The sequence below is a fragment of the Sturnira hondurensis genome, unplaced genomic scaffold (assembly GCF_014824575.4).
Source record: "Sturnira hondurensis isolate 20B ecotype Veracruz unplaced genomic scaffold, ASM1482457v3 Scaffold0007578, whole genome shotgun sequence".
NCBI lineage: Eukaryota > Metazoa > Chordata > Mammalia > Chiroptera > Phyllostomidae > Sturnira > Sturnira hondurensis.
The window spans coordinates 1,264,658-1,289,200 of NW_028080209.1; the positions used below are offsets into that span (position 1 = coordinate 1,264,658).

A 24,543-nucleotide genomic window follows, 5' to 3' on the forward strand; every position below is an offset into this window, starting at 1 on the left:
CTAGCTGCAGTGGGGGTGGAGGGGTGGCATGTGGCTCTGTGCTTATTCCGGGGGGCTCTCCCACCCCCACTCCCAGAGATTTTGCCTTTTCACCAGGAAAGAGAATGACTTGATGGTGAGGGGTTGTCTGTGGTGGAGAGGTTTCTTTGGAGGCCTCCCCGGTGCCCTGGAATCCCCTCCCTGAGGGAGCGATGCTGTGGGGAGATGGGCTTCTTTTCTCCCGTTGACCCAGCTGCCTTGTCCCCCAGGCTGGTGGATGACCGCTGTGTGGTGGAGCCTGCGGCTGGGGACCTGGACAACCCCCCCAAGAAGTTTCGAGGTAAGACTTCCACTCCCGATGCAAACTCGCCTCTCAGGCTGCTGAGTCACAGACCTGGGACTGAGTCATTCAGCCCCATTCAGCCCCAAGTGCCGGTCAGAGGAGGCTGCCCAGGCCTCCGGCTGCTGTCTGAGGAGCCCCAGGGCCTGCACTGCTGCCCACCCCGACCCNCTTCTCAGAGCACACCCACTCCTGGCGAGGTCTGCCCCTCCACCTCCAGCTCTCCACCAGCCACAGGGCTTTCTTTGTCTGCTTGGCTGGGCGTTTTCTGAGGGAAAGGGGAGGGAGAGCGAATTTCCCCAGGCATTAGGAGGCCCAGGGTGAGAGCCCTTCTCTGTGCTGAGTCTCCTCATCTCATTGGACCTGATAGTCTCCAGGTTCCTTCGCCTGACCCTGGCTGTGTCCTCAGCCCCATGTGGTGTGGATGACTCCTGCCCTAGGGAGCTTGAGGAGCCCAGACCTGACCCTGCTGAGTAACCCTGGGCACTGCCTTCCCTCCGGGCCTCTGTGTTCTTGGTGGTCAGTGGGCTGCTCCTCAGCTCCACCCCGAAGGCCCTAGGGCCCTTGTGAGGATTAAAAAATACCCTGCTGTCACTGTGCCCAGCCAGGGTAAGGTGTTATTGTGAGTACCTGTGAGGCAGAGACAGCAAGACAGATGCATCCTGTGCATGAAGGGCAGGTTGGGAGCGGGTAGGAACATGCCAGGCCACTGCTGCCTTGTCTGCCCACGTGGCTGCTCCTCTGGGGAGAGATTAGCTGCAATTATCCTGGAGAGGGATGCTGTGGGGGGAGCAGGATTCAAGGTGATACTGTGTCATCCTTGGCTGTCTGCCTTGGGCCTTGCCCATCCATTGTAGTGCAGAGAAGATGGGGAGGGGGTTCCTTCCAGCCTACAGAGGGTCCCCATGTCTACTCTTCAGCTCCTGCTTCCAACGTGGGCCTGTGAGTGGGGGCTTTGCTTGGGGGGGTCTTTCTTAGGGGACATGTCTGGATATGTGGGAACTGCCTGTGGCACTGGACTTTCCTCACCACCATAGACCCCTCTGCCCTGCATCCTCTCCTCTCATCCTCTTCCCCGCATTGATCTTTCTTCTTCCAGTCACACCAGCCTCTGCTGTTCCTCACGTGTACCAGCCATGCCTCCACCTCTGCACCTTTGCACCTGCTGTTCCCTCTGCCTGCAAGGCTCTTACCCAAATACCCACGTGGCTCATGCCCTCCGCAGCTTCAGGTCTCCTATCCTCAGTGGGGCGTTCTCTGACCACTCGATGTAAAGTTGTCCCTCCTCCCCAGTCTCCCTTCTCTGCTTTTTTTCTCCATAGCATGAATCTGCATACTCCATGTATTTTAGTGATTTGTTTATCATCTGTCTCCTCCACTAGAGTATCAGCTCCACCAAGGCAGGGATTTCTGTCTGTTTTATTCACTGTTTTATTTGCGGTGTCTGCCACATAGTGAGTGCCCAGTACACATGTGAAGAATAAAATCACGTACTAGCCCCTCTCCTGGCTGCCTTTGCCTGTGCTGCCTCTCTCAGGCCTGGCTGTTCTGGGTCCTGGAGACATGACCCACCAGAGTCCCTGGTTGAGCCCAAACACAAAGGCACTGGGCCCAGGTTCTGGGGGCTAAGGGGTGCTGGTGCAAGCCTGCAGCTTTAGCGATGCTCTGACCACACCTGCCCCTGGGTCCTGAAGGTTATGAGTGGATAGAGCCGGGGCTCTGGGCTCTCCTGCAGCCAGAATCCGGAGGGCTTTGAAGCTGCTGCTGGAGGGGGGCGGGTGTCCTCTCCAGCTAGGAATCTAGGTAAATCCGGGGAAGAACTTAGTAAGAGAGTGAGTGGTGAGGGCCGCAAGGGTGAAGTTCCCCCAGGTCAGGGAGGGACTGGAGCTGAGAGGAGAACGTGTGTGCGGTCAGCTTTGTGGTGTGACAGGTGGTGACAGGAGTTGATGTGGCAGAGGATTTCCCTTACAGTTTCAGTGGATGGAGGTTGAGGCCAGTTTCTGATGACAAAAATGCCACTTAGGAGGAGAAATGCTTCTTTGACTCCCTGCCCTTCTCCTATCACTCCTTCCCGCTCCTGCCTTTCTCTTCCTCCTCCTTCTCCCAAAGCCTGTGAGCAGGGCCCTCCCTACGGTCCAGAAGCAGCGCCAACTCATTGGGCCCAGCCAGCTCTTTGACTCAGCCTCCCACCTCCTCCTGCTTCTCAGCCCCAGACCCTGGCCTGTGGTGTTGGAGGGAGGCAGGCAGAGGTCTCTCTTGGCTGGTGGGTCCAAGTTGGAGCATTAGAACTTGGGACGAGAGATGGACTCCAGCCTCTTCAGATTTGACACTGAAGCCCAGAGAAGAGAAAGGTGGAGGGAGAGTTCTACTCTTTGTCCCCTGATTCCTGCAAACACCCGGCCTCTGGGGAGGTCCCAGCAAGGATGTGGGGTGGTGGCAGGCATTTAAGAAGGTGGCTAGAGGTGGTCAGGAATGGTTATGTCACAAGGCCACCCTGGGGTGGGCTGGCCATTGCTGGGCCTGTTGGCTGTCCCTCTTCCCCCAGTGACCTCCAGCCATTCCAGGCTGACTCTCCTTCACCTGCTGCATGAAGCCCCCACCCGGCCTCCTTCTGGCCCTGACTGGCACCTTGTTGGTGTTTTCAGTGTTAGCCATCTTTCAAGGCCACCCGAGCCCCAGCATGTTCTGGGAATTCTTTCCAGAGTTTGCAGAGCCCTGAGAGGCCCAAGCTGCTGACATCCCCATGTGCAGAGCACCTGATGCCAGCCCAGGCTCCCGGAACTCTGGTTCTCTGTAGGGGTCTTCGAGTGTGGCTGCTCTGAATCGGGTGCTGCTGGCTGGCCCAGGGTCTGGGTATGTTCCTCCCATGAGCTCCTTCTTCTTGTCCACCTCCAGGCTGGGGCCTCAGGTGACCCGTGCCTCCCCCTCTACCTAGGCGAAGTCAGAGCTCACAGCCCCAGCTGTGAGAAAGACCAGAAAAATGTTCAGGGGTCACTTGCCCTCCCAGACTGGTGGGGGCAAGTGCTGGGAGCGGTTGATGAGGTGGCCTCCCTGTGCAGGGGTCCCCCCATCCTTATGCCTCTGCTCTACCTGTCTGCCTTCCAAGCCCCGTTTATTGGTATTTTTATTATTATTAAGACATCAACTCTACACAAAAGAGAAAAATAACGCACACCTATGTACTCACCACTGTGCTCTATCAAATCCCTTTAACCATGTTTATTTCAGATCCTTGCATCTTTAAAATCATAACCGTTGTGCCAGTGACCTAAGCCTTCTGTGTTGCCCCCCTGACCACCCCCCTTCCCTCCCTCTCCACAGGCAAACCCTCTCAGAAACTGGGGTGCACCACTCAGGGGCCTGTTTTTCTGCTTTTGCTGATAATACAGAAGGCTGTATCCTAGACTGTTATGGGAACTGCTTTCTGCTTTGACACAGCTGTATGTTAAAGGTGCCGTCCGTTCGGGCTTTCTGCACTTTTTCATTTTGTACTGTATTTGAGGTTTATCTGTGTTGGTGATTGTGGCTCTAGTTCATCTGTTTAATTGTTATGTAATAATATTCCACTGGTGAGCAAACGACAATCCGTTTATCAGTTCTCCTATTGATGGCCACTCAGCAAATTTCCAGTTTTGGTCATTGTCCACTCTGCTGCGGCGATCAAGCGTCTGTGCACGTGTGTGCATCTCCTTGGGCTCACGCGTCCTGAGGGTGGGGCGTCCTGGGTGGGATGAAAGGCCCTGCTGCCTTCCATGCGGGCTGTGTCCACTCACCCCTCACCCTGCTCGCTACCTCCCTCACCCCGACAGCCTGTGGGTTCGGCCACTTGCTCCACCTCCACTCTCGCTCACTTGGCTTTGTCCCGCTTATGCTTCTTCCAGCCCCCTGGGTGTGGAGTGCCATCTTACTGTGGTTTTAATTTCTATTCCTCTGACTACTAGTGAGATGGGGCATCTTTTCATATGTTTATTGGCCACTTAAAAATTTGTTCTTAATCTTTTTTCCTTTAAAAATTTTTAATTATTATTTTTAGAGAGAGGGGAAGGGAGGGAGAAAGAGAGGAGGAGAAACATTGATGGGAGAGAGATAAACATCCATCAGTTGCCTCTCACACGTATCCTGACCAGAGACTCATCTGGCAACCTGGGCTTGTGCCCTGACCGAGGACTGAACCAGCAACCTTTTGCTTTTTGGCATGATGCCCAACCAACTGAGCCACGCTAGTCGGGGCCACCCCCTTTTATGAAAGTAATACAAAGACCAGTTCTAGGATGGAGATGGAAGCAATGGTGGCCCACCCCACCCTCACTCGCCTCCCTCCTGTCCTGTCTCCTGGGACAACCGTGTTAGAAAATCTGGCTAGGTAATTTATTCATACAGTTAAAACCTCAAAACATCATGCAAATGTAGCTAAAGAGTCTGCCCCCCTCCCTGTTGTCCCTTCAGGTAGTCACTTCCGTTGGTTTCCCCTGTGCCCCTCCGTGGTCCTTTATGCAAATACAAACGTATAGTCAGATGGTCCGTCTCTCCTTACACAGAGGTAGCATTCTGTGTGCACTGTTCTATTCTTTGCTATTCTTTGCTGTTTTTACTTTATAAACTATGCGTGTATTCATTGGAGATCTTTCTATATTTGCATATAGAAATCTTGAACTCTTCCTTTTTTTTTTTTACAAATTTATTGTCTCATGGTAGGTCAGAAGTTCGACACAGGTCTCACTGGGTTTAATTCATGGTCCTTGCAGGACTGCATTTCTGTATTTTTTTTAACCCTCACCCGAGGATATTTTTACTGATTTTAGAGAGAAAGGAGGGGGAGAGAGAGAAAGAAATATTGATCGGTTGCCTTCTGTACATGCCCTGACCGGGGATCAAACCCACAACTCAGGTATGTGCCCTTACCAGGGATTGAACCCAAAGCCACCTAAGCCACCCAGCCAGACCTCTTCCTCTTTTTTTTTCATTTAAGAACTCATTTTTGTTCCACATCTTGGACCAATTGAAACTAGTATTTCTCTCTTTTTTTAAATATATTTTGTTGATTATACAATTACAGTTGTTCTATTCCCCCCCTTCATTCCCCTCCACCCTGCACACCCCTCCCCCCCTTTAGTTTATGACCACGTGTCTCAAGTTCTTTAGATTCTATATTTCCCCTACTATTCTTGCCCTCCCCCTATTTTTTACCTACTGTCTATGCCACTTATTCTCTGTACCTTCTCCCCTCTCCTCCTCCTCCCCTGTTGCTAACCCTCCATGTGATCTCCATTTCTATGGTTCCTCTCCTGATCTAGCTGTCCTCTTAGTTTGCTTTTGTTTTAGGTGTGGTTGTTAATAACTGTGAGTTTGCTGTCCTTTCACTGTTCATATTTTTCATCTTCTTTTCCTTAGATAAGTCCCTTTAACATTTCATATAATAAGGGCTTGGTGATGATGAACTCCTTGAACTTGACCTTATCTGAGAAGCACTTTATCTGCCCTTCCATTCTAAATGAAAGCTTCACTGGACAGAGCGATCTTGGCTGTAGGTCTTTGGATTTCATGACTTGGAATACTTCTTTGCAGCCCCTTCTTGCCTGTAAGGTCTCTTTTGAGACATCAGCTGACAGTCTGATGGGAACTCCTTTGTAGGTGACTGTCCCCTTATCTCTTGCTGCTTCTAGGATTCTCTCCTTCCTTTTATTCTTGGCTAATGTAATGATGATGTGCCTTGGTGTGTTCCTTCTTGGGTCCAACTTCTTTGGAACTCTCTGAGCTTCCTGGATTTCCTGGAAGTCTATTTCCTTTGCCAGATTGGGGAAGTTCTCCTTTATTATTTGTTCAAATAAGTTTTCCACTCGTGGCTGTTTCTTTTCCCCTTCTGGTACCCCTATAATTCGGATGTTGGAACGTTTAAAGATGTTCTGGAGGTTCCTAAGCCTCTCCTCATTTTGAATTCTTGTTTTTTCATACTTTTCTGTTTGGTCACTTTTTTCTTCCTTCTGGTCCACTCCATTGATTTGAGTCCCAGTTTCCTTCCCATCACTATTGGTTTCCTGTGCATTTCCTTTCATTTCAATTAGTTTAACCTTTGTTTGTTCCTCTAATTTGTGACTAAAATTGACCAGTTCTGTGAGCATCCTGATGACCAGTGTTTTGAACTGTGCATCTGAGAGGTTGGCTATTTCTTGGTCACTTAGAGTTATGGGCTCTGGGGCTTTAAGTTCTTCTTGAGCCATAACGTTTTGGCCTGTTTGTGCCTGTTACTTATGAGGGGCAGAGCCCTAGGTGTTCACCAGAGCGCGCAACTTAGTCACTGGGTTGTGATGCGGCATGTGGGGGCGGGGTCAAAGAGGGGCAATGGCAGTTCCCTCTGGTACTTCCTGCCGCTGCGTCCCGCGTGGTCTGTCTCACTGCTTGCTCTGTTGCCTGGTCTACCTGAGCGCGAATGTGCGACCGAGGTCAGCCAGCTGCCCTGGGTCCCCACTGGGTCTGCCCTTTGCCACCTGGCGCCTGGGATCTGCCAACTGCTGTCTGCGCACCTGGGTCAGTCTGGCCGAGTTTTCTTGCACAACCCCGCTCTGCCAGCCGCTGGCTCTGCCCCTCTTACCGGTCTGGATGAATGGTTCATTGTTGTCGGACTTCCGTATAGTTCAATTTTCTGTGTTTTGGTTGCATTTTTGTTACTAAAACTTTGTTATCTTTAAACTTGGTTGTGCGAAGAGGCACAGTGTTTCCACATACACCTCCATCTTGGCCGGAAGTCCTGAAACTAGTATGTCTATCGATTATAGTTTTAAGCATTTAAAAAGTGTTTTTTTTTAAATTGTGGCAAATTGCCCTGGCTGGTATAGCTCAGTGGATTGAGTGTGGGCCTGCGAACCAGACGATCGTGGTTCGATTCCCAGTCAGGGCACATGCCTGGGTTGCAGGCCAGTTCCCAGCAGGGGACCCACGAGAGGCAACCGTACATTGATATTTCTCTCCCTCTCTCCTTCCCTTCCCCTCTAAAGATAAATTAATAAAAAAATCTTTAAAAAAAGAGAAATTCAAAATATTTTTTAAAAATTGTGGTAAATATTTTTAATATAAAGTTTACCGTCTTGGCCATTTCTGAGTGTACAGCTGAGTGGCATTAAGCACGTTCTCACTGCTGTGCAGCCGTCGCTACCGCCCATCCCCGCAAAACTGAAACTCCGTATCCATGAAATGGTAACTCCCTGTCTGTTTCCTCCACCCCTGCCCCGCCACCCAACATCCTACTTTTTGTCTCTGAATTTTACTTTTCTAAGAACGCCATGTGGGGACTTCCGCCAAGATGGAGGCGTAGGTGGAAACACTATGCCTTCTCCCACAACCAAGTTTGAATACAACAAAGGTTTGGAGAACAAAGACACAGCCAAATAACAGAAAATTGAACTATACGGAAGTCCAACAACAATGAACCATTCAACCAGACCGGTAAAAGGTGGAGCCAGAAGTGGAGCAGGGACTGGCAAGAAAGATCCCCCAATCCCAGGTGCCCAGGCAGCTCCACATCGGGCTGACCCAGTGAGGGCTTGGGGTGGGGGGTGGCTGTGGTCACGCATTCACACGCAGATAAACCAGCAAAGGAGTGAGCAGTGAGACGGACCGCGCAGGCCGAAATGGGCGAACACAGTGGCGGGCTGACCACGGTTGCACGTTCGCGAGCAGTGGGACAGACCACGTGGTCTGCGGTGGTGGTGGGAGGCAGCAGAGGGGGCCACCATTGCTTTCCTTTGGCCCCGCCCCCACATACAGCATCACAACCCAGTGACTGAGTGGCCTGGCCCTGGTGAACACCTAGGGCTCTGCCCCTCATAAGTAACAGGCACAAACAGGCCAAAACGTTATGGCTCAAGAAGAACTCAAAGCCCCAGAGCCAATAACTCTAAATGACCAAGAAATAGCCAACCTCTCAGATGCACAGTTCAAAACACTGGTCATCAGGATGCTCACAGAACTGGTCAATTTTAGTCACAAATTAGAGGAACAAACAAAGGCTAAACTAATTGAAATGAAGGGAAATGCACAGGAAACCAATAGTGATGGAAAGGAAACTGGGACTCAAATCAAGGAGGTGGACCAGAGGAAGGAAGAAATGACCAAACAGAAAAAGTGAAGTTACAAGAATTCAAAATGAGGAGAGGCTTAGGAACCTCCAGGACATCTTTAAACGTTCCAACATCCGAATTATAGGGGTACCAGAAGGGGAAAAGAAACAGCCATGAGTGGAAAACTTATTTGAACAAATAATAAAGGAGAACTTCCCCAGTCTGGCAAAGGAAATAGACTTCCAGGAAATCCAGGAAGCTCAGAGAGTTCCAAAGAAGTTGGACCCAAGAAGGAACACACCAAGGCACATCATAATTACATTAGCCAAGACTAAAATGAAGGAGAGAATCCTAGAAGCAGCAAGGGATAAGGGGACAGTCACCTACAAAGGAGTACCCATCAGACTGTCAGCGGATTTCTCAAAAGAGACCTTACAGGCAAGAAGGGGCTGGAAAGAAGTATTCCAAGTCATGAAATCCAAAGACCTACAGCCAAGATTGCTTTATCCAGCAAAACTTTCATTTAGAATGGAAGGACAGATAAAGTGCTTCTCAGATAAGGTCAAGTTCAAGGAGTTCATCATCACCAAGCCCTTATTATATGAAATGCTAAAGGGACTTATATAAGAAAAAGAAGATGAAAAATATGAACAGTGAAAGGACAGCAAACACACAGTTATTAACAACCACACCTAAAACAAAAGCAAACTAAGAGGACAGCTAGATCAGGAGAGGAACCATAGAAATGGAGATCACATGGAGGGTTAGCAACAGGGGAGGAGGAGGAGAAGGAGAGGGGAGAAGGTACAGAGAATAAGTGGCATAGGCGGTAGATCGAAAATAGATAGTGGGGAGGGCAAGAATAGTAGGGGAAATATAGAATCTAAAGAACTTGAGACACGTGGTCATAAACTAAAGGGGGTGGTGGTCGGGAGGGGGTGTGCAGGGTGGAGGGGATGAAGGGGGGAAATAGAACAACTGTAATGGTATAATCAATAGAATATATTTGAAAAAAAAGGACGCCATGTGGGCAGAATCATGCCGTATTCGCCTTTCTGTGACTGGCTTCTTCCCCATAGCAGGAGGGCCTCAGGCTGCACACACTGGGCCCCCGTCCCTTCCTGATCGCTCTCTCACATCCCCGGTGCGTTCCACTACATGGCTGTACCGTGTGATGTAACCCGTCCCTCTGAGGGACACCTGGGCTGTTGCTAATCTTTGTCGTTCCTGCCAGTGCTGCATGGAGGATCCTTGTCCCTTGTCATTTTGTATGAGTGCAGGTGTGCTCTTAGAATGGAGGCTGCCGAGTCCAAGGGTGGGAGCCCCAGTGATACGGAGCAAGCCCGCCATTTGCCCCTGTTGGAGCTGCATGGTTTTGCGGCCCCTCGGGCAGTGCGGCAGGGAGAGCAGTTCCACTGAGCTCTTTCCACTGTTTCTTCTGCCAGCTGCGTCCAGGTCTCCACATGTTCGGCTTATTCCAGAATTTCGCTCCCTTGGCCTGATCCTCCACTATTCTCTCCCCTGACCTCCCAATAGCCCCCGTGGCTGTTGTAGCATTTCCACCGTCACCTCTGTAGACCCGAGTATCATAGTTCACCTGTTTCTGATTCTGTCCACTCCGCAAGCACGCTGCCCTTGTCTCCTTCCCGTCACTGCCACACACACGCTCAGTTTTATAGCATCGAGACAGAATAAGCTTCGCGTTCTCTTCCATAACCATCCTGGAGTCTTGGTTGTCTTGTTCTATAAGTGGAGTCTAAATGGTGAAAAATTAAAAACTGCTATTTGCATGATTTGTATGGGGCTTATACGTTATTGTGACTGTGGAACTGTATTCTCTGTGCTCTTCTGGTCTTGAAAGCTCCTACCGGTGCTTTTCAAACTTTCCTGAATATCAGAACCATTTTGGGTGTGAGTGGCGGGGTGGGGGGAATGCCTTTAAAAGGCATGTTTCCAGGCTTCACCCAGACCTGCCAAGCCCCGCCCCCACCCAGGGACCTAGGACTTCCCACCCAATGATAGTAGCAGTGGCTTTTGGAGAGTTAGCTACCTGTTTCAGGGAATGGCATTTGATTTTCTTCAGTAAATAAAGATCCTCTTGTCTGCAGCCTTGCAAGCCAGGTGCCCTCCTCACCCATGGGCACGTGCCCCCCATAGGTGGGGGTTCCTAAAAGTCTTTGCCATAGGAACCCCTGGACGCAGACTTTTTAAAAAAGATTTTATTTATTTATCTTTAGAGGGGAAGGGAAGGAGAGAAGGAGCGAAATATCAGTGTATGGTTGCCTTTCGTGAGTCCCCTGCTGAGAACTGGCCTGCAACCCAGGCATGTACACTGACTGGGAATCGAACCGTGATCATGTGGTTCGCAGGCCCGCACTCAACCCACTGAGCTACACCAGCCAGGGCTGGACCTAGACTTTTCTCCTGGCCTTTGATGCTGGGCTCTTGTGTGGGCTCAGCCTTCCTCCTCTGTGCTGCTGCTCTGTGGTTTGGTGAGAAGGAAGATGTGGCCCCTGTGCAGTTCTGACAGGGCTGCTTTTGGGTGAAAAGCACAGCATAGTAAAAGTGTGGAGATGTGTGTGGGCTGGTCCGCAAACATTTCAGAGGGTTCTAATTATTTATCCACCCAACAAGCATTTTCTGACATGTTTGTGTAGGGCTCTAAGGGAGGGGTATGTAAGAGAAAAGGATTAATTGGACAACCTAGTAAGTTTCCAAGAAAGCTAGAGAGGACTGGCTTCAGCCCTCTCTTGGGATCCCGGCGCAGTGTGTTTCTTTCAGACATGGCTTCCAGCGTGATGCACCGTTGGGCAGAAAAGTCCCTCAAACGGGGCTGAACCAACTTTTAAGGAATTGGGTAGGATAGAATTAGAATGCATCACCCATAGTAAGGGTGGCTAGCATTTCATTACTTTTTTCTTAAGCTCTGTCTATGCTGTTAAGTATGTTCAATGAGTTTTAGATTTGGTTATTGAAGCTTTTAATTTATAGAAGTTCCATTTTGGTTCTTTTTTCAGTCTGCTGTGTCACTCTGTGTAGTTTTCTATTCTCTCCAGGGATCCTCAAATGGTTTTCTTTTTTAAATTGATTTAAGCGGAGTAGGCATTTCTGGTTTACTGGTGATGTCTGTCTGGTGTCTCTTCACGTCTGGCTCTGGCGTCTGTGTTGTGAGTTCGTTCTCTCTTGTGGCATCTAAGCTCTCTGGAGTTCCTGGTTATCGTTGACTGCGCCTTGTTGCGTTTGAAACATTAGTACTGAGTGACTGTGGAGTGGGAGGAAGTACCCTCCTCCAGAGAGGGCGTGCTGCCAGATTCCTAAGGTCACCCCTGGTGCAAGACCATCAAAGCCATGCTCAAGTCTGGGGTTTTGCTCCAGCAGGGGGTTCCAGCAGGGCGGAAGGAACTGTTCTGAGGGGAGGATTTCCCAGCTTCCTTGGGCCTGGGCTCAGATTCCTGTCCCTGTCACTGATGACGCTGTCCTAATAAAAATTAATGTCTTCTGGAATCAGCAAATAGTCTCAGGGTGAGAGTAGCTTGGGGGTGTATCTCCCGGTTTCCCCTTTGATCTTCTGTCCCTGGCCAGATAGTTCCTTACTGTCTCGCCAGTTCTTTAAGAAGTCTTCAAACAACATCTGTTTGAAAAAATCAGTTGTCAAGTTGTTTTCTGTTCCATAGTGGCGTAGAACAGAAGCCCCACATTGTTTCATGAGGTGGTGACCGGCATATATGTTGACTAGGTGAGCTGAGTGACCTGGGGCGTCATCTCTCTTTCCTCCTTTTGTCCTGTCTGGACCCGTAGTGCAGGGAGGTGGGCTGTGGGAGACCAGGGAGCTCAGATCGCCAAGGCCTGTGGGCTCCCTCCCGGCCTGGGGGCCCTCCTCTGCGCCTCGGCTCGAAGGCCTGTCGAGAGACTGCGAGTCTCACCACCTCTCCACCCGTCTCTCGCCTTCTCCGCTCCCCTTATCCTTTTCCTCCCTTCGACGCTGAGTTCGAGCCCCTCATCGCACACGAGGGAGTCATTCTGTTCTCCATTCTTATATTTTTGTTGCTGTTGTGAGGGAGTCATTCTAGATTCGTGTGTTTGTGTGGCAGACGTCCCTGAGCCCTGGTCCAGGGGCTGGGGACACAGTCATGGGCTCCACTCAGCCCTGCCCCTCCGAGCCTGCTGAGGGTGGGAGACACAAGCAGAGCGGCCTGTCGGGCCCAGAGCTAGCTCCTTGAATATTATGAAGTGGAATCCAAAAGTAATGCAGTCTATCCACATCCCTATTTATATAATATAAAATGGGGCGGGGTCCAGGGACTGAGTGAGCCCGGAGCTGGGGGGAGGTGATAGGGCCAGTGTTGTGCTCTAAGCGTGAAAGGAAAAGACAAAAGGAAAGTAGTGTATGACACAGTCCCTCTCTCTGTCTCTCTCTCTCTCTTTATTTATTTATAAATGTGTGTGTGTGTGTGTCTATATACATTTATATATAGTAAAGTTAACAAAAACTACAGTGTAGATGCGTATTTTGGAAGTAAATGTTGGGCCAACCAGAAGACCCAGGGAGGCCGGCCTCGCAGCCACAGTTGCAGCCACAGAGGCAGCACTGGTGCTGGGCATGGCCGTGAGCGACGCACGTTCTGAAACCGCAAAAATCTCCTGCTAAAGTTTGAACAGTACAACGTATGGCGGTCCTCCCTCAGTTTATATTAGAGTTGCATCCTGGGAAAACTCTGTGCAAAAATGACTGTGTGTGTGTGCGAGTGCACCACTCCTGGCCCAGGGCACTGCCCGCTGCTGTCCACCTGTGAGTACGCAGAGGGCATTCCCAGCAGGTGTCACACCCAACAGTCTTTATGCCACGGGCGTCCAGCAACTCTGTTCTGACCACTGAATGCCAGCTGTGAACTTATCACTCTGACCATCAAAATCACACCCCAACCCACCATTTTCAAAACTCCCCCTGGTGTGGCCCCACTCCCCCAGCTCCTGCTGGGGGCCAGCGGTCTCCGACGAGGCAGTGAGATGTATGTAGTGACCGGGGGACCTGGGGGCTCCAACTCAGCCAGAAGTGGGAGGACCTCCTGCAGTGGGGAGGGCTCAGCAGAACCACACAAAGACATACTGTCTGACAAGCTGAGTGTGTGCTTCTGGGAGTGAGGCTCCCTTGTGCTGGTGGTGCTGAGGTGGGAGGGGCAGCGCAGCCCTGGGCGGCCCCATCTGCTTCGGAATGGCCGTTTCTCCCTCCCTTGTGGAAGTTCTGTCTTCTCTGAACTTCACTGCACTTGGTTTCTCCTCCTGATGGCACTAGGGGGCCTCTGCCTGCTTGTGGGCTAGACAGAAAATCCAGTTTCACTTTTAGTTCCCAGGGGCTGGATGACCAGTTTTGCCAGAGCAGGGACACAGCCCTCCTTTTAGAGGGTAGGTGAGTGGGGCTGAAGGAGACGGCTCCCTGCACTGATCTGGTCTCAGAGCGGCCGCCTTCCAGGTCCCGGCACACCATCTCTCTCCTGTGTCCACGCTGCTGGGCCACTGTGCTATTGAGGAGGCACAGCCTCCAGGCTGTGAGCCCACCCCCTTGCCCAGGGTGTGATTTCTTCCCGTGACAGGGAGCTCACTGCCTTAGAGCACAGCCCATGCTCTCGTCAGAGAGGCGCGGTCTCCTGTGCCCGCGTTTCACCAGGGCCCCGCGTCCTCCATCCCCTCCCACCACACTTTAATGTAGGGTTGTCCAGCTCAGGCCTCCTTCTGATAAGCAGAAAACTCTGACACCCTTTCTGGAATTTGGGCTTATGAAAACCATTAGTGTTTAGTGTGCTTTCCACAATAAAAATTATAATGGTGAATTTGTTCCTGGAATTTTTTTTTGGTGGGAAAGGAAAGAAGTCTTTATTAAAGTGTTGCACTATTTGAGAGGCTCATCTCTTCTGCAAAACACAAACAAAAACTAGCTCTTCCCCCAAATGCCAAAGCCCAAAACAGCACCCAGAATTCCCACCCTATCCTTGTCTGTCCTTTGAAGACCGAGGCTGCTAAGTGAGCAGCTTCCCGGTTTGGTCCTGGAAGCTCGATTGGCCCTGTCTTAGGTCAAGTTCTCTGGGATGGGAGAGTCATTGAGGAGAGGTCTCTGGAGGGTGAAGGTGCCTTGCTCACGCAGGGCAGGGGACCACAGGGGAAGGGGGTGGTTTCGGGGGAAGAGAGACCTCAGCCTGATGCCACTGGGAGCTGGGGGCAACTGGCACACAGACAGTCTCCCCGAGGCTGGGCTGTTACCTCCTCACATCAGCCACTGGGTGAGCTGCCCTTTGGGAGGGGCTGGAGAATGTAACTTCTCAGTCATCTGTGGGCAGGATGGCAGCTGGCCAGAGAAAGATGCAGGTGTGAGCTGTCAGCTGCCAGTGTCCACGAAAGCTGGGCACAGACAGGGCGGGGAGGTGGGGGTCCAAGAGCTTCTGATAATCTCCTGTGGGGCAGAGGGCAGGTGTCCACATCCTAGCTGAGACCCTGCTTTCAAATCTGCACCTGGGACTTTCCATTCTCCTCAGTACAGAAGGCTCCAGGTTCTTGGGGGTCCTGCCTCTTCCGCCTCCCCACTAGGGAGCGGAGGTGGGATTTGAGGGCGGGGCTGCAGGCTGGGGTTTCCAGAGGGGGAGCCCTGAGCCCTGCGTGAACCCGCCTGCCCTGCTCTTGCCCTGCCACAGACTGCCTCTTCAAGGTGTGTCCCATGAACCGCTATTCGGCCCAGAAGCAGTACTGGAAGGCCAAGCAGACCAAGCAGGACAAGGAGAAGATTGCCGATGTGGTGCTGCTGCAGAAGNCAGGAGGCTCCAGGTTCTTGGGGGTCCTGCCTCTTCCGCCTCCGCACTAGGGAGCGGAGGTGGGATTTGAGGGCGGGGCTGCAGGCTGGGGTTTCCAGAGGGGGAGCCCTGAGCCCTGCGTGAACCCACCTACCCTGCTCTTGCCCTGCCACAGACTGCCTCTTCAAGGTGTGTCCCATGAACCGCTATTCGGCCCAGAAGCAGTACTGGAAGGCCAAGCAGACCAAGCAGGACAAGGAGAAGATTGCCGATGTGGTGCTGCTGCAGAAGTTGCAGGTGTGTGTGCAGGTGTGCGCCCGCGTGTGCATCAAGACCCAGGGCACGGCACGTAGGGCCTCTGCTCGCCAGAGTTGATGGGCCCCATGCGGAGTTCAGTGGTTTTAAAGCCCCAACATACAAAAGATAGGTGTTCGCAACCAGGTGAGGTGGGGGGCAGTAGTGTCCTCTCAGTGACCCGCTCATCTACGTGACCCCTTTGTGCCCCTTGGAAGAAGGTGTCCCCACCTTCAGGCTGGCCCGGCCCTGTGCCAGGGCACGTGGTTCAGCAAGTGGAAGGCAGACTGGAGCTCAGCTCGCACCAGCCCTTCAGCCAGACACCACGGTGCAGCGAACAACCTGTGCTGCTGGGCACGGAGTTCCACTGGCTCCAGGGAACCTTATTTGAGAACTAGTCTTAACTCCTCTCCTTGTTTTATAGAGTGGGGGCCTGGAGTCCTTAGAGGGGCCTGGGCTGTCCATGGTCATTTTGTGAGTTTGCAATAGGGACTAGACAGCACCTGGATCTCTGAGCCACCTTGGGTTGCTTGGACACATGGATGGTGCCTGGTGTGAGGCCCTGTGGCTGCTCGTGGGCCTCTCGGGGCAGTGACCCAGTGCACAATCTGCGCGGTCCTCTCTGGGCAGGACTCGGAGCCCAGAGCCTAGGCCCCGTGGAACAGAGAGCAAGAGGCTTTGTCTGGGTCAGCACCTTAGCAGCTTGCTTTTGGGACCCCCCTTTGCCCTGGTGCCTCCACCCCATGCAGACCCTGCTTATCTGTGTCCCTTGTCCTGAGGAGTAGGTGTGAGATGGGGAAGGGTGGCCCTGCCCCACAGCTGTGAACTGGGCTGGAGGGGATGCTGGCGTGGGCTGCCTGAGCTCTGTTATGAGTCCCCCATCTCCCTCCCTGAGCTGGGGGCTGTCACAGGCTTCTCCCTGCTGCTGACACAGCCCGAGTCTGAACTGGGGATCTGGCCTGAGCACGGGGTCCGCACATGTGCCCTAACACACAGAGCCACACGTCACAGCCACACACTGTGGGTCTGCGAAAAGTCACACATACACAGCAAGGCTCCCCAGCAGCCACCCTCGCCCGGTTGCAAGAACCGGGTAATGGGACTGAGGAGAAGAAAGGGGCAGAGGGGCCAGAGCTCTTGGCGAGTGCCAGTCTGGTGAAGGGGGCAGAGCCCCTGCCTCCAGGAACCTCATCAGATCGAGGTGACAGAGCCTGTCCTCGGGCAGCTTCAGTCGAATGTGACAGAAGTGCCTAAAAAGGCGTCCTTAGTGGGATGCAAACCAACTCCTCAAGGCCGTCAAGAGTTGGATCCATCCGAGTTGGGTGTGGTCAGTCTGAGAAGGCTCCCTGGAGGCAGTGGCCTGGGAGCACACACAGTGTTGAGTGGGAGGGTCACAGTGGAGGAGGAGGAAGCAGTGGCACCAAACATGCCTGCCAGCACTGGGGCTGGGGCAAGGGCCTCGTGTTGGGGCATCAGGAGCCTGGTGAGGTGGGGGTAGTGAGGCTCGGCTTCGGTGTGTGCCGGGGTGGCTGGGCTGGCCGGCATGCCCTCTCCAGAGGGAGGTGATGGCAGACCCTAGGCTGCCCCTCCACACCGGGAGCCTCACTTGCTCTCAGTAGTGGGAGGGAACGGGCCAGGCGGCCTCTGTGCACCACTCTGGGTGCGGTGTCCGGGTCTGCGTGTGTTCACTGTGTATATGTCTGCGCAGCACGCAGCCCAGATGGAGCAGAAGCAGAACGACACTGAGAACAAGAAGGTGCACGGGGACATTGTCAAGTACGGCAGCGTGATCCAGGTGAGACCCCTGCATCTCCCCCTGAGGATGCCTGCCTGCTCTTGGGTGAGGGGTGCCAGCTGACATGCCCTCTGGGGGTTTCGTCCCCAATGGGTGGCTCTGGGACTGTCTCTGTGGCTGCATATCTGCTTCTGTGCAAGGCAAGAGTAGCAGTGTTCAAGGGTGCATTTTCAGTGTGGCGGCCACCAGCACAGATCTTGGAGCCACGTGGTCTGGGTTCAGATTGTGGCCCTGTGACTTGGACAGGTTCTTGAACTTCCCGGTGCCTCTGTTTCTCCATCTGTACAGTTAGGCCAGTGACAGCACTCCCCCCCGCCCCCCCGGCTGCTGTAAGATCATATGCAATAACGCTTATTAGGTGTTTAGCACAGTGCCAGCTTCTGTCTTTGTGATCGCCCGGTGCCCAACTGGTGTGCGTTTGTGTGTGGGACTGCATGTGTCTCGGTCTGTGTGTGTCTGGCACTGTGTGCCTCCAGCTGTGCCTTGGGGTCCAGCGGGTCCTGCAGGGCCCCCTCTCTGATGGGCTGGCCTCACCTGCCTCCAGCTCCTGCACATGAAGAGCAACAAGTACTTGACAGTGAACAAGCGGCTGCCGGCCCTGCTGGAGAAGAACGCCATGCGGGTGACACTGGATGCCACGGGCAACGAGGGCTCCTGGCTCTTCATCCAGCCCTTCTGGAAGCTGCGGAGCAATGGGGACAATGTGAGGATGGTGCTGGGCTGGGGGGCCTGGTGGGAGGAGCAGGCCACAGCTCCAGAGGGGCTTCTGTAGGTTCTTTGATGTGGGGAGTGAATAAGGTCACGTGCACTTCTTAGAAGGGCAGACTGAGACCAGAGAGAGGCCAGGAGGCCTGGCCCTTCCCACCCTCACCATGGCCCACCTGTCCCCATAGGTGGTCGTGGGGGACAAGGTGATCCTGAATCCCGTCAACGCTGGGCAGCCTCTGCATGCCAGCAACTATGAGCTCAGCGACAATGCTGGCTGCAAAGAGGTGAGTGGGGTGGTGGGGCCAGCCCTGTGGGGGGGAGGTGACCCCACACCTCTTCAGGATACAGCCCCCCTTCCCCACCTGTCTCCTGGAATTGCCCCCATTCTTCACCCCACAGGTTGGTAGCCCCAGGGCAGCTGGGCTGGGAGAGGACACCCACTCCTGTGCTCTAGTGGGGGCAGGCTGGGCTGGTCCTCCCCTCACCCCTCTCCAGGCCTTCAGTGCTGCCCACTCCCCAAAGGCTGGGAGTCTGCTTGACGTCAGGGGTCTCTCTGCCCTTCCCCAGGTCAATTCTGTAAATTGCAACACCAGCTGGAAAATCAACTTGTTTATGCAGTTTCGAGACCACCTGGATGAGGTGTTGAAAGGGGTAAGATCAGGGAGCCCCCACCACTGCTGCCCTGCCTGCTGGCTGCCCAGCCCCTGCCCCACAGGTCTCACCTCCTGCCCTGTAGCCAGCTGCTCCCTGTCTGACCCTCCTCTGCGCACCCCTGCTTGGGCTCTGCAGCCCCTCCAGCCTCTCCCCCGACAACCAGGGGCCTGCCCACCAGCCCCACCTAGACCACCCCTTTTTTTATCCCTGGCCTCACAACCGCCTCTGCATTCTCTGAGTCCTGCCTGGCCTCAGTTTGCTCTCTTGCTAAGGGGGTGTGACCAGACTGGGCTCTCCATCACCCACATTGGGGTGGGCCCGGTCTTTAGAGCACTCCGTCTCCTCCCCACACCTGCTGCACGGATCCTCGCCAGGCCCCCTGCCCTGTGCCCTGTGCCCTGGTTCCAGACCTGCTGGTGTGGTGGCTGGAACAAAGGGATCGGCAGGCTGGGAGGGGATGAGATTTCGGGGGGGACTGTACTGGGAAATACTGCAGTAAAAGCTCTGGGAGGGACCAGGGCCAAGGTTGGAAGGAGGGCTGGAGAGACCATTAGAGTAACCCTGAAAACCAGACATGGGGCCTGAAAGAGGAGGGCTCAGAGGCTCTTGAGGAGTTGTAGGGGACAGACGCAGGCTATTGGTACGAGTAGTGTGTGGAGGGGAAGGTGGGAGCGGCAGACTTCGAGGCAGCAAAAAGGGTTGAGCTCCTCAGGTAGGAGCAGGGCCACATGGCGGTGGCACCTGTTAAAGAGACAGGTGACAGGTCTGCAGCAGCTACCTCAGGAGGCCACCCTGAAGCCTGCGCTGCTCCCTTTGCCCTCCTCCCCGTGCCAGGCTGCTCTGTCAACTTTCCTGTCCCCCTCAGGCTGTCTCACCCTCCTCCTCCCTCACATCTCCCGGGCTGTTTCCCATCTACACATGCTCTGTGCCTTTCCCTCCCTTAAAACCTGTGCATCCTCCACACACATCAGTCAAGGCTCAGCCTGTGTGCCACCTTCTCCCAGAAGCCTTTCCTGATTACACATTCCAGCTCTAAATCTGTGTAGAAAAGGAAACAGAACTGGGCTGAACCCTGAGGTGCTGGCCAGAGTGGTTTCGGTGAATCTGTCACGGCTCCGATGGCACACTCCATGCAACTTGGAAGTGAGACCCGAGCTAACAAAGCCTGCCCCTTGTTTGCTGCCACCGTGCACTGCCTGGGCGCAGAAGTCACCAGGTCTGCCGTAGTGACGGCCCAGTCTTTGTATATCCATCCACTCCTTCACTGACCCACTCATGCACTTACACCACAGATGCTGGCTGAGAACTTGCGTCCAGCACAGTGTGGGGAAGACAGAGAACACCACTTAGTGATAACAGTCGGAGGGGCGGCCGCACCCTGAGAGCCTGCTGGGTGGCAGGCTCACTGCGGGAGGACGTGCGGTGGAGAGATGAGGGCACGGATTCATGTCTCATTTGTCACTAGCACGTGACTGTCGATGGGACACTTACCTTCTGTGTCACTGAGTTTCTCCACCTGTAAACTGGGGATGGTGATGTACGTGCTCAGGGTTGGTGCGTCCGTTAGGGGGAAGTTCATGTAAGGCGTTCACACAATAGCTGGCACGTGATCAGAGTGTGTGTTACTTTGTTACACAAACTAGAATCCTTAACAATTTCTTCAAGGGGGTCATAGAATTCCCATTTTACAAAAGAGGAAACTGAGGCCCAGCGATAGGAAGGAACTTTCCCAAGGTCACACAGCAGAGCCAGGACCCAAACTTGGTCACAGTGTCCGAGGTCTTGGAGGTGGAGGGGAGCAGGCCACGGTCCCTGCACTCCGGTTGCTTCAGTCCAGCAGGGAACAAAAGAAGTGGGCACAACGTCCCAATAGCCAGGCAGAAAGGGTTCCGGGCGGGCTGGGTGCCTCCAGACCTGGCAGATCCCTCCTGCCTTCACTGAGGGGAGACTTGAGACTGGCCTTCAGAGGGCAGGTGGGGTTTCTAGAGGTGCTGGCTGGGGAGGGCAGGTTTGAATGTGGAAGGCTGGCAGGGCTCTGGGGGAGAGCGTGTCCACCCCAGCTGGGGCCCTGCATTTGGGGTCTGGCTGAGGATCCCAGCTGCCTTCTTGCTGGCTCTGCAAGGAACAAGTGGGGCTCAGCCACCTGTGCCTGCTCCTGTGCTGCTGGCCCTGGGAGGGTCCCTGTACCTCCTGAGCCTGCACTCTGCTGCCTGCAGGGAGATGTGGTGCGGCTGTTCCACGCAGAGCAGGAGAAGTTCCTGACGTGTGACGAGTACAAGGGCAAGCTGCAGGTGTTTCTTCGCACCACGCTGCGCCAGTCTGCCACCTCGGCCACCAGCTCCAACGCCCTCTGGGAGGTGGAGGTCAGCGCCTTGCTTCTGGTGCCCAGCCCCGGTCCTCCTCTTCTCCAGTTCTGGGCCTCACCCCTCCCTCTTCCTCCATCCCTGGGGGCGTGTGGTGGGTGGTTGCCCCCGTCTGTCCTCTGAGACCCTCTGGAGCCAAGGGGCCAGGAAAGGTCCAGGAGCTCTCCAGGCCCCCTGTCCACGCTTCCCCCTGTGAGCACCCCCTTCCTGGAGAGCCTCACCCCTGCACCCCCTCAGGTGGTCCACCATGACCCTTGCCGCGGAGGAGCTGGCCACTGGAATGGCCTGTACCGCTTCAAGCACCTGGCCACAGGCAACTACCTGGCTGCTGAGGTGAGCAGAGAGGCAGGTGGCATCCTGGGAGCTCAGGCTGTGTGTGCTCATGGATATGCACGAGCGTGTGCGCCTTGTGCATGCATGTGTCTGTGGGCCCGGGCTTATCTGCAGTTGTGCATTGATTTAATGAATATTATCAAATAAATGCATGACTGTAAATAAGCCTAATAAATATTACTGTTCCCACTATGTGTCAGGAACCATCCAGGCACTGGGCTACAGTGGGGAGCACGACTCCCAGTCCTGCAGCACTTTGAAGTCCGTGTCTGTCCATAGTGCACAGGCATGTGTGTGTTGGGGCTTTGCGTGTGTGTGCCCACTCATCTGTGGGTGTGCGGAGAGGGGCCATGGAGGGCAGGGTGGGCTGCCTGCTCCGTCCCAGCTCCATACTTGGACTTCACCTTGCGGTGGGGGTCATGCAGGTATGGCCTGGTGTCTAATAGCTCCCCCATCTTGTTTCTCTTCCTAGGAGAACCCCAGCTACAAGGGCGATGCCTCTGACCCCAAGGCAGCAGGAGTGGTGAGGATCAGAGCAAGGCTCCAGGGCCAGGGAAGCATGGGCGTGCATCGCCTTGGGGGTGGGGGCAGCAGGGGGCCATGGAACCCTGGGAGGTGAGGAGGAGGGAGAAGGCCTCTCAAGTGGGTTGCCGCTGGCTTCAGGGGGCCTGAGAGGAGGGAAGGGCTCCTGCCTGAGTCGGGGTCTTTACCCCAGGGTGCGCAGGGCCGCACTGGTCGCCGCAATGCTGGGGAGAAGATCAAGTACCGCCTTGTGGCCGTGCCCCATGGCAATGACATCGCCTCGCTCTTTGAGCTGGACCCCACCACGCTACAGAAAACTGACTCCTTCGTGCCCCGGTGGGTAGGCGCCATGTGCCTTTGGCCTTAGGACCTGCGTGACCTTAGGACCTCCATCTGGGGATGGAGCTCTGAGGCACGTGGGCAGCTATGCACCACTGAACCCCTGCTGTGTGCCCAGCCCTGGGTGCCGCCCCCCTCTCCAGGGTTCTTTTTTTTTAAGTACATTTTATTGATTATGCTATTATAGTTGTCCCATTTCCCCCCTTCACTCCCCTCCACCCTGCACACCCTTTCCCATCCACATTCCTCCCCTTTTAGTTCATGTCCATGTTCATAAGTTCTTTAGCTTCTACGTTTCCCACACTTGCCCTCCCCCTATTTTCTACCTACCATCTATGCTACTTATTTTCTGTACCTTCTCCCCCCTTCTCCTCCTCCCACTCCCCTGTTGCAAACCCTCCATGTGATCTCCATTTTTATGGTTCTGTTCCTATTCTAGTTGTTTGCTTAGTTTGTTTTTGTTTTTTGTTTTAGTTAATAATTGTGAGTTTGCTGTCATTTTACTGTACATGTTTTTCATCTTCTTTTTCTTAGATAAGCCCCTTTAACATTTCATATAATAAGGGCTTGGTGATGATGAATTCCTTGAATTTGACCTTATCTGAGAAGCACTTTATCTGCCCTTCCATTCTAAATGAAAGCTTTGCTGGATAGAGCAGTCTTGGATGTAGGCCCTTGCCTTTCGTGACTTGGAATACTTCTTTCCAGCCCCTTCTTGCCTGTAAGGTCTCTTTTGAGAAATCCGCTGACAGTCTGATGGGAGCTCCTTTGTAGGTAACTGTCCCCTTATCTCTTGCTGCTTCTAGGATTCTTTCCTTCATTTTAATCTTGGCTAATGTAATTATGATGTGCCTTGGTATGTTCCTCCTTGGGTCCACCTTCTTTGGGACTCTCTGAGCTTCCTGGACTTCCTGGAAGTCTATTGCCTTTCCCAGACTGGGGAAGTTTTCCTTTATTATTTGTTCAAATAAGTTTTCCACTCGTGGCTGTTCCTCTTCCCCTTCTGATACCCATATAATTCAGATGTTGGAACATTTAAAGATGTCCTGAAGGTCACTAAGCCTCTCCTCATTTTTTTGAATTCTTATTTCTTCATTCTTTTCTGGCTGGATGTTTCTTTCTCTCTTCTGGTCCACTCCATTGATTTGAGTCCCAGTTTCCTTCTCATCACTGTTAGTTCCCTGTGCATTTTCCTTTATTTCACTTAGCGTAGCCTTCATTTTTTCATCTAATTTGAGACCAAATTCAACCAATTCTGTGAGCATCCTGATCACCAGTGCTTTGAACTGTGCATCTGATAGGTTGGCTGTCTCATCGTTGCTTAGTTGTATTTTTTCTGGAGCTTTGATCTGTTCTTTCATTTGGGCCTTTTTAAAAATTTTTGTCTTGATGCACCTGTTACGTGTGAGGGGCGGAGCCTTGGGTGTTCACCAGGGCGGGGCAACCCCGTGGCTGCATTGTGACGCTGTGTGGGGGGCAGGGGTCTGAGAGGAAACAGTGGGGCTTGCTCCGCTCTCTGGCGATTTCAGTCCCTTCCCCTGCTCCCACAAACAAGCAAATTGGGCCCTTCTGGTGCTGCCCTTCCCGTGTGGATGGGTTTGTGTATGTTCTAAGACCCCGTGGGTCTCACCAATGAACTCTCCTGTGAGGCTGGGAGTCTCTCTCAGCACCTCAACCCCCACTGGTGTTTTCAGTTGGTGTTTTGAGGCTTTATTTCATGGTGCTGGGAACCTGGGTTGCACGGTCTGTCTTGCTCCCCAGTTTCACCTGGTTTATCTGGGTGTGAGTGTGGGACAGCCTAGTCCGCCAGCCGCCTTGTGCGCTGTGCCCCGTTCCACAGTCCACCACCTCGCTGGGTCCACCAGCTGCTGCTTTTTTTGCCGCAACCCCTCTCCACCCGGCTGCCCAACTCCTCCCTTCCTACCAATCTGGATGAATGTGTCTACCTTAACTCCTTGGTGTGGTTATCAGGCTGCTATACAGTTCAATTTTCTGTCAGTACTGGTTGTTTTTTGTTTCTAAATTTTTGTTGTCCTTATTTTGGTTGTGTGAGGAGGCACAGTGTGTCTACCTATGCCTCCATCTTGCCCGGAAGTCTCCAGGGTTCTGTATCACCTGCTTGCCCCAGTGGGTCTGGGTGCTCAGGCACAGGCCTCATGAGTTTGTTCCAGGTACACTGGGTGGAGGGCTGGGGTCCCTGACCTGTAGATGCTAGGGTCCCTAACCCTAAGATGCTAGGAGGCAAGTAACATGAGGAAACTTCCCAGGTATCAATCAGGCACCAGCCTATGATGTTGGGCAGCTGAGTTGACCTTGGTCAATTATTATGCCCTGTCAAGTGGGAATATCAAGTCCACCCGTCACCTTGCTGATGGGAGAATAA

The 24,543-nt window shown here is 53.4% G+C and overlaps 1 protein-coding gene across 1 annotated transcript in view; it reads left to right on the forward strand.

Annotated features, from left to right (window-relative positions):
• Positions 1-24,543, forward strand: part of ITPR3 (inositol 1,4,5-trisphosphate receptor type 3) — a 71,098-nt gene that overhangs the window by 14,915 nt on the left and 31,640 nt on the right. The window contains exons 2-11 of the mRNA XM_037052781.1: positions 249-319; positions 15,328-15,449; positions 17,155-17,241; positions 17,786-17,944; positions 18,135-18,233; positions 18,517-18,600; positions 20,820-20,966; positions 21,204-21,299; positions 21,772-21,822; positions 22,015-22,157. Coding sequence (XP_036908676.1) covers positions 249-319; positions 15,328-15,449; positions 17,155-17,241; positions 17,786-17,944; positions 18,135-18,233; positions 18,517-18,600; positions 20,820-20,966; positions 21,204-21,299; positions 21,772-21,822; positions 22,015-22,157 — 1,059 coding nt within the window. The remainder of the gene's footprint in view (positions 1-248; positions 320-15,327; positions 15,450-17,154; positions 17,242-17,785; positions 17,945-18,134; positions 18,234-18,516; positions 18,601-20,819; positions 20,967-21,203; positions 21,300-21,771; positions 21,823-22,014; positions 22,158-24,543) is intronic.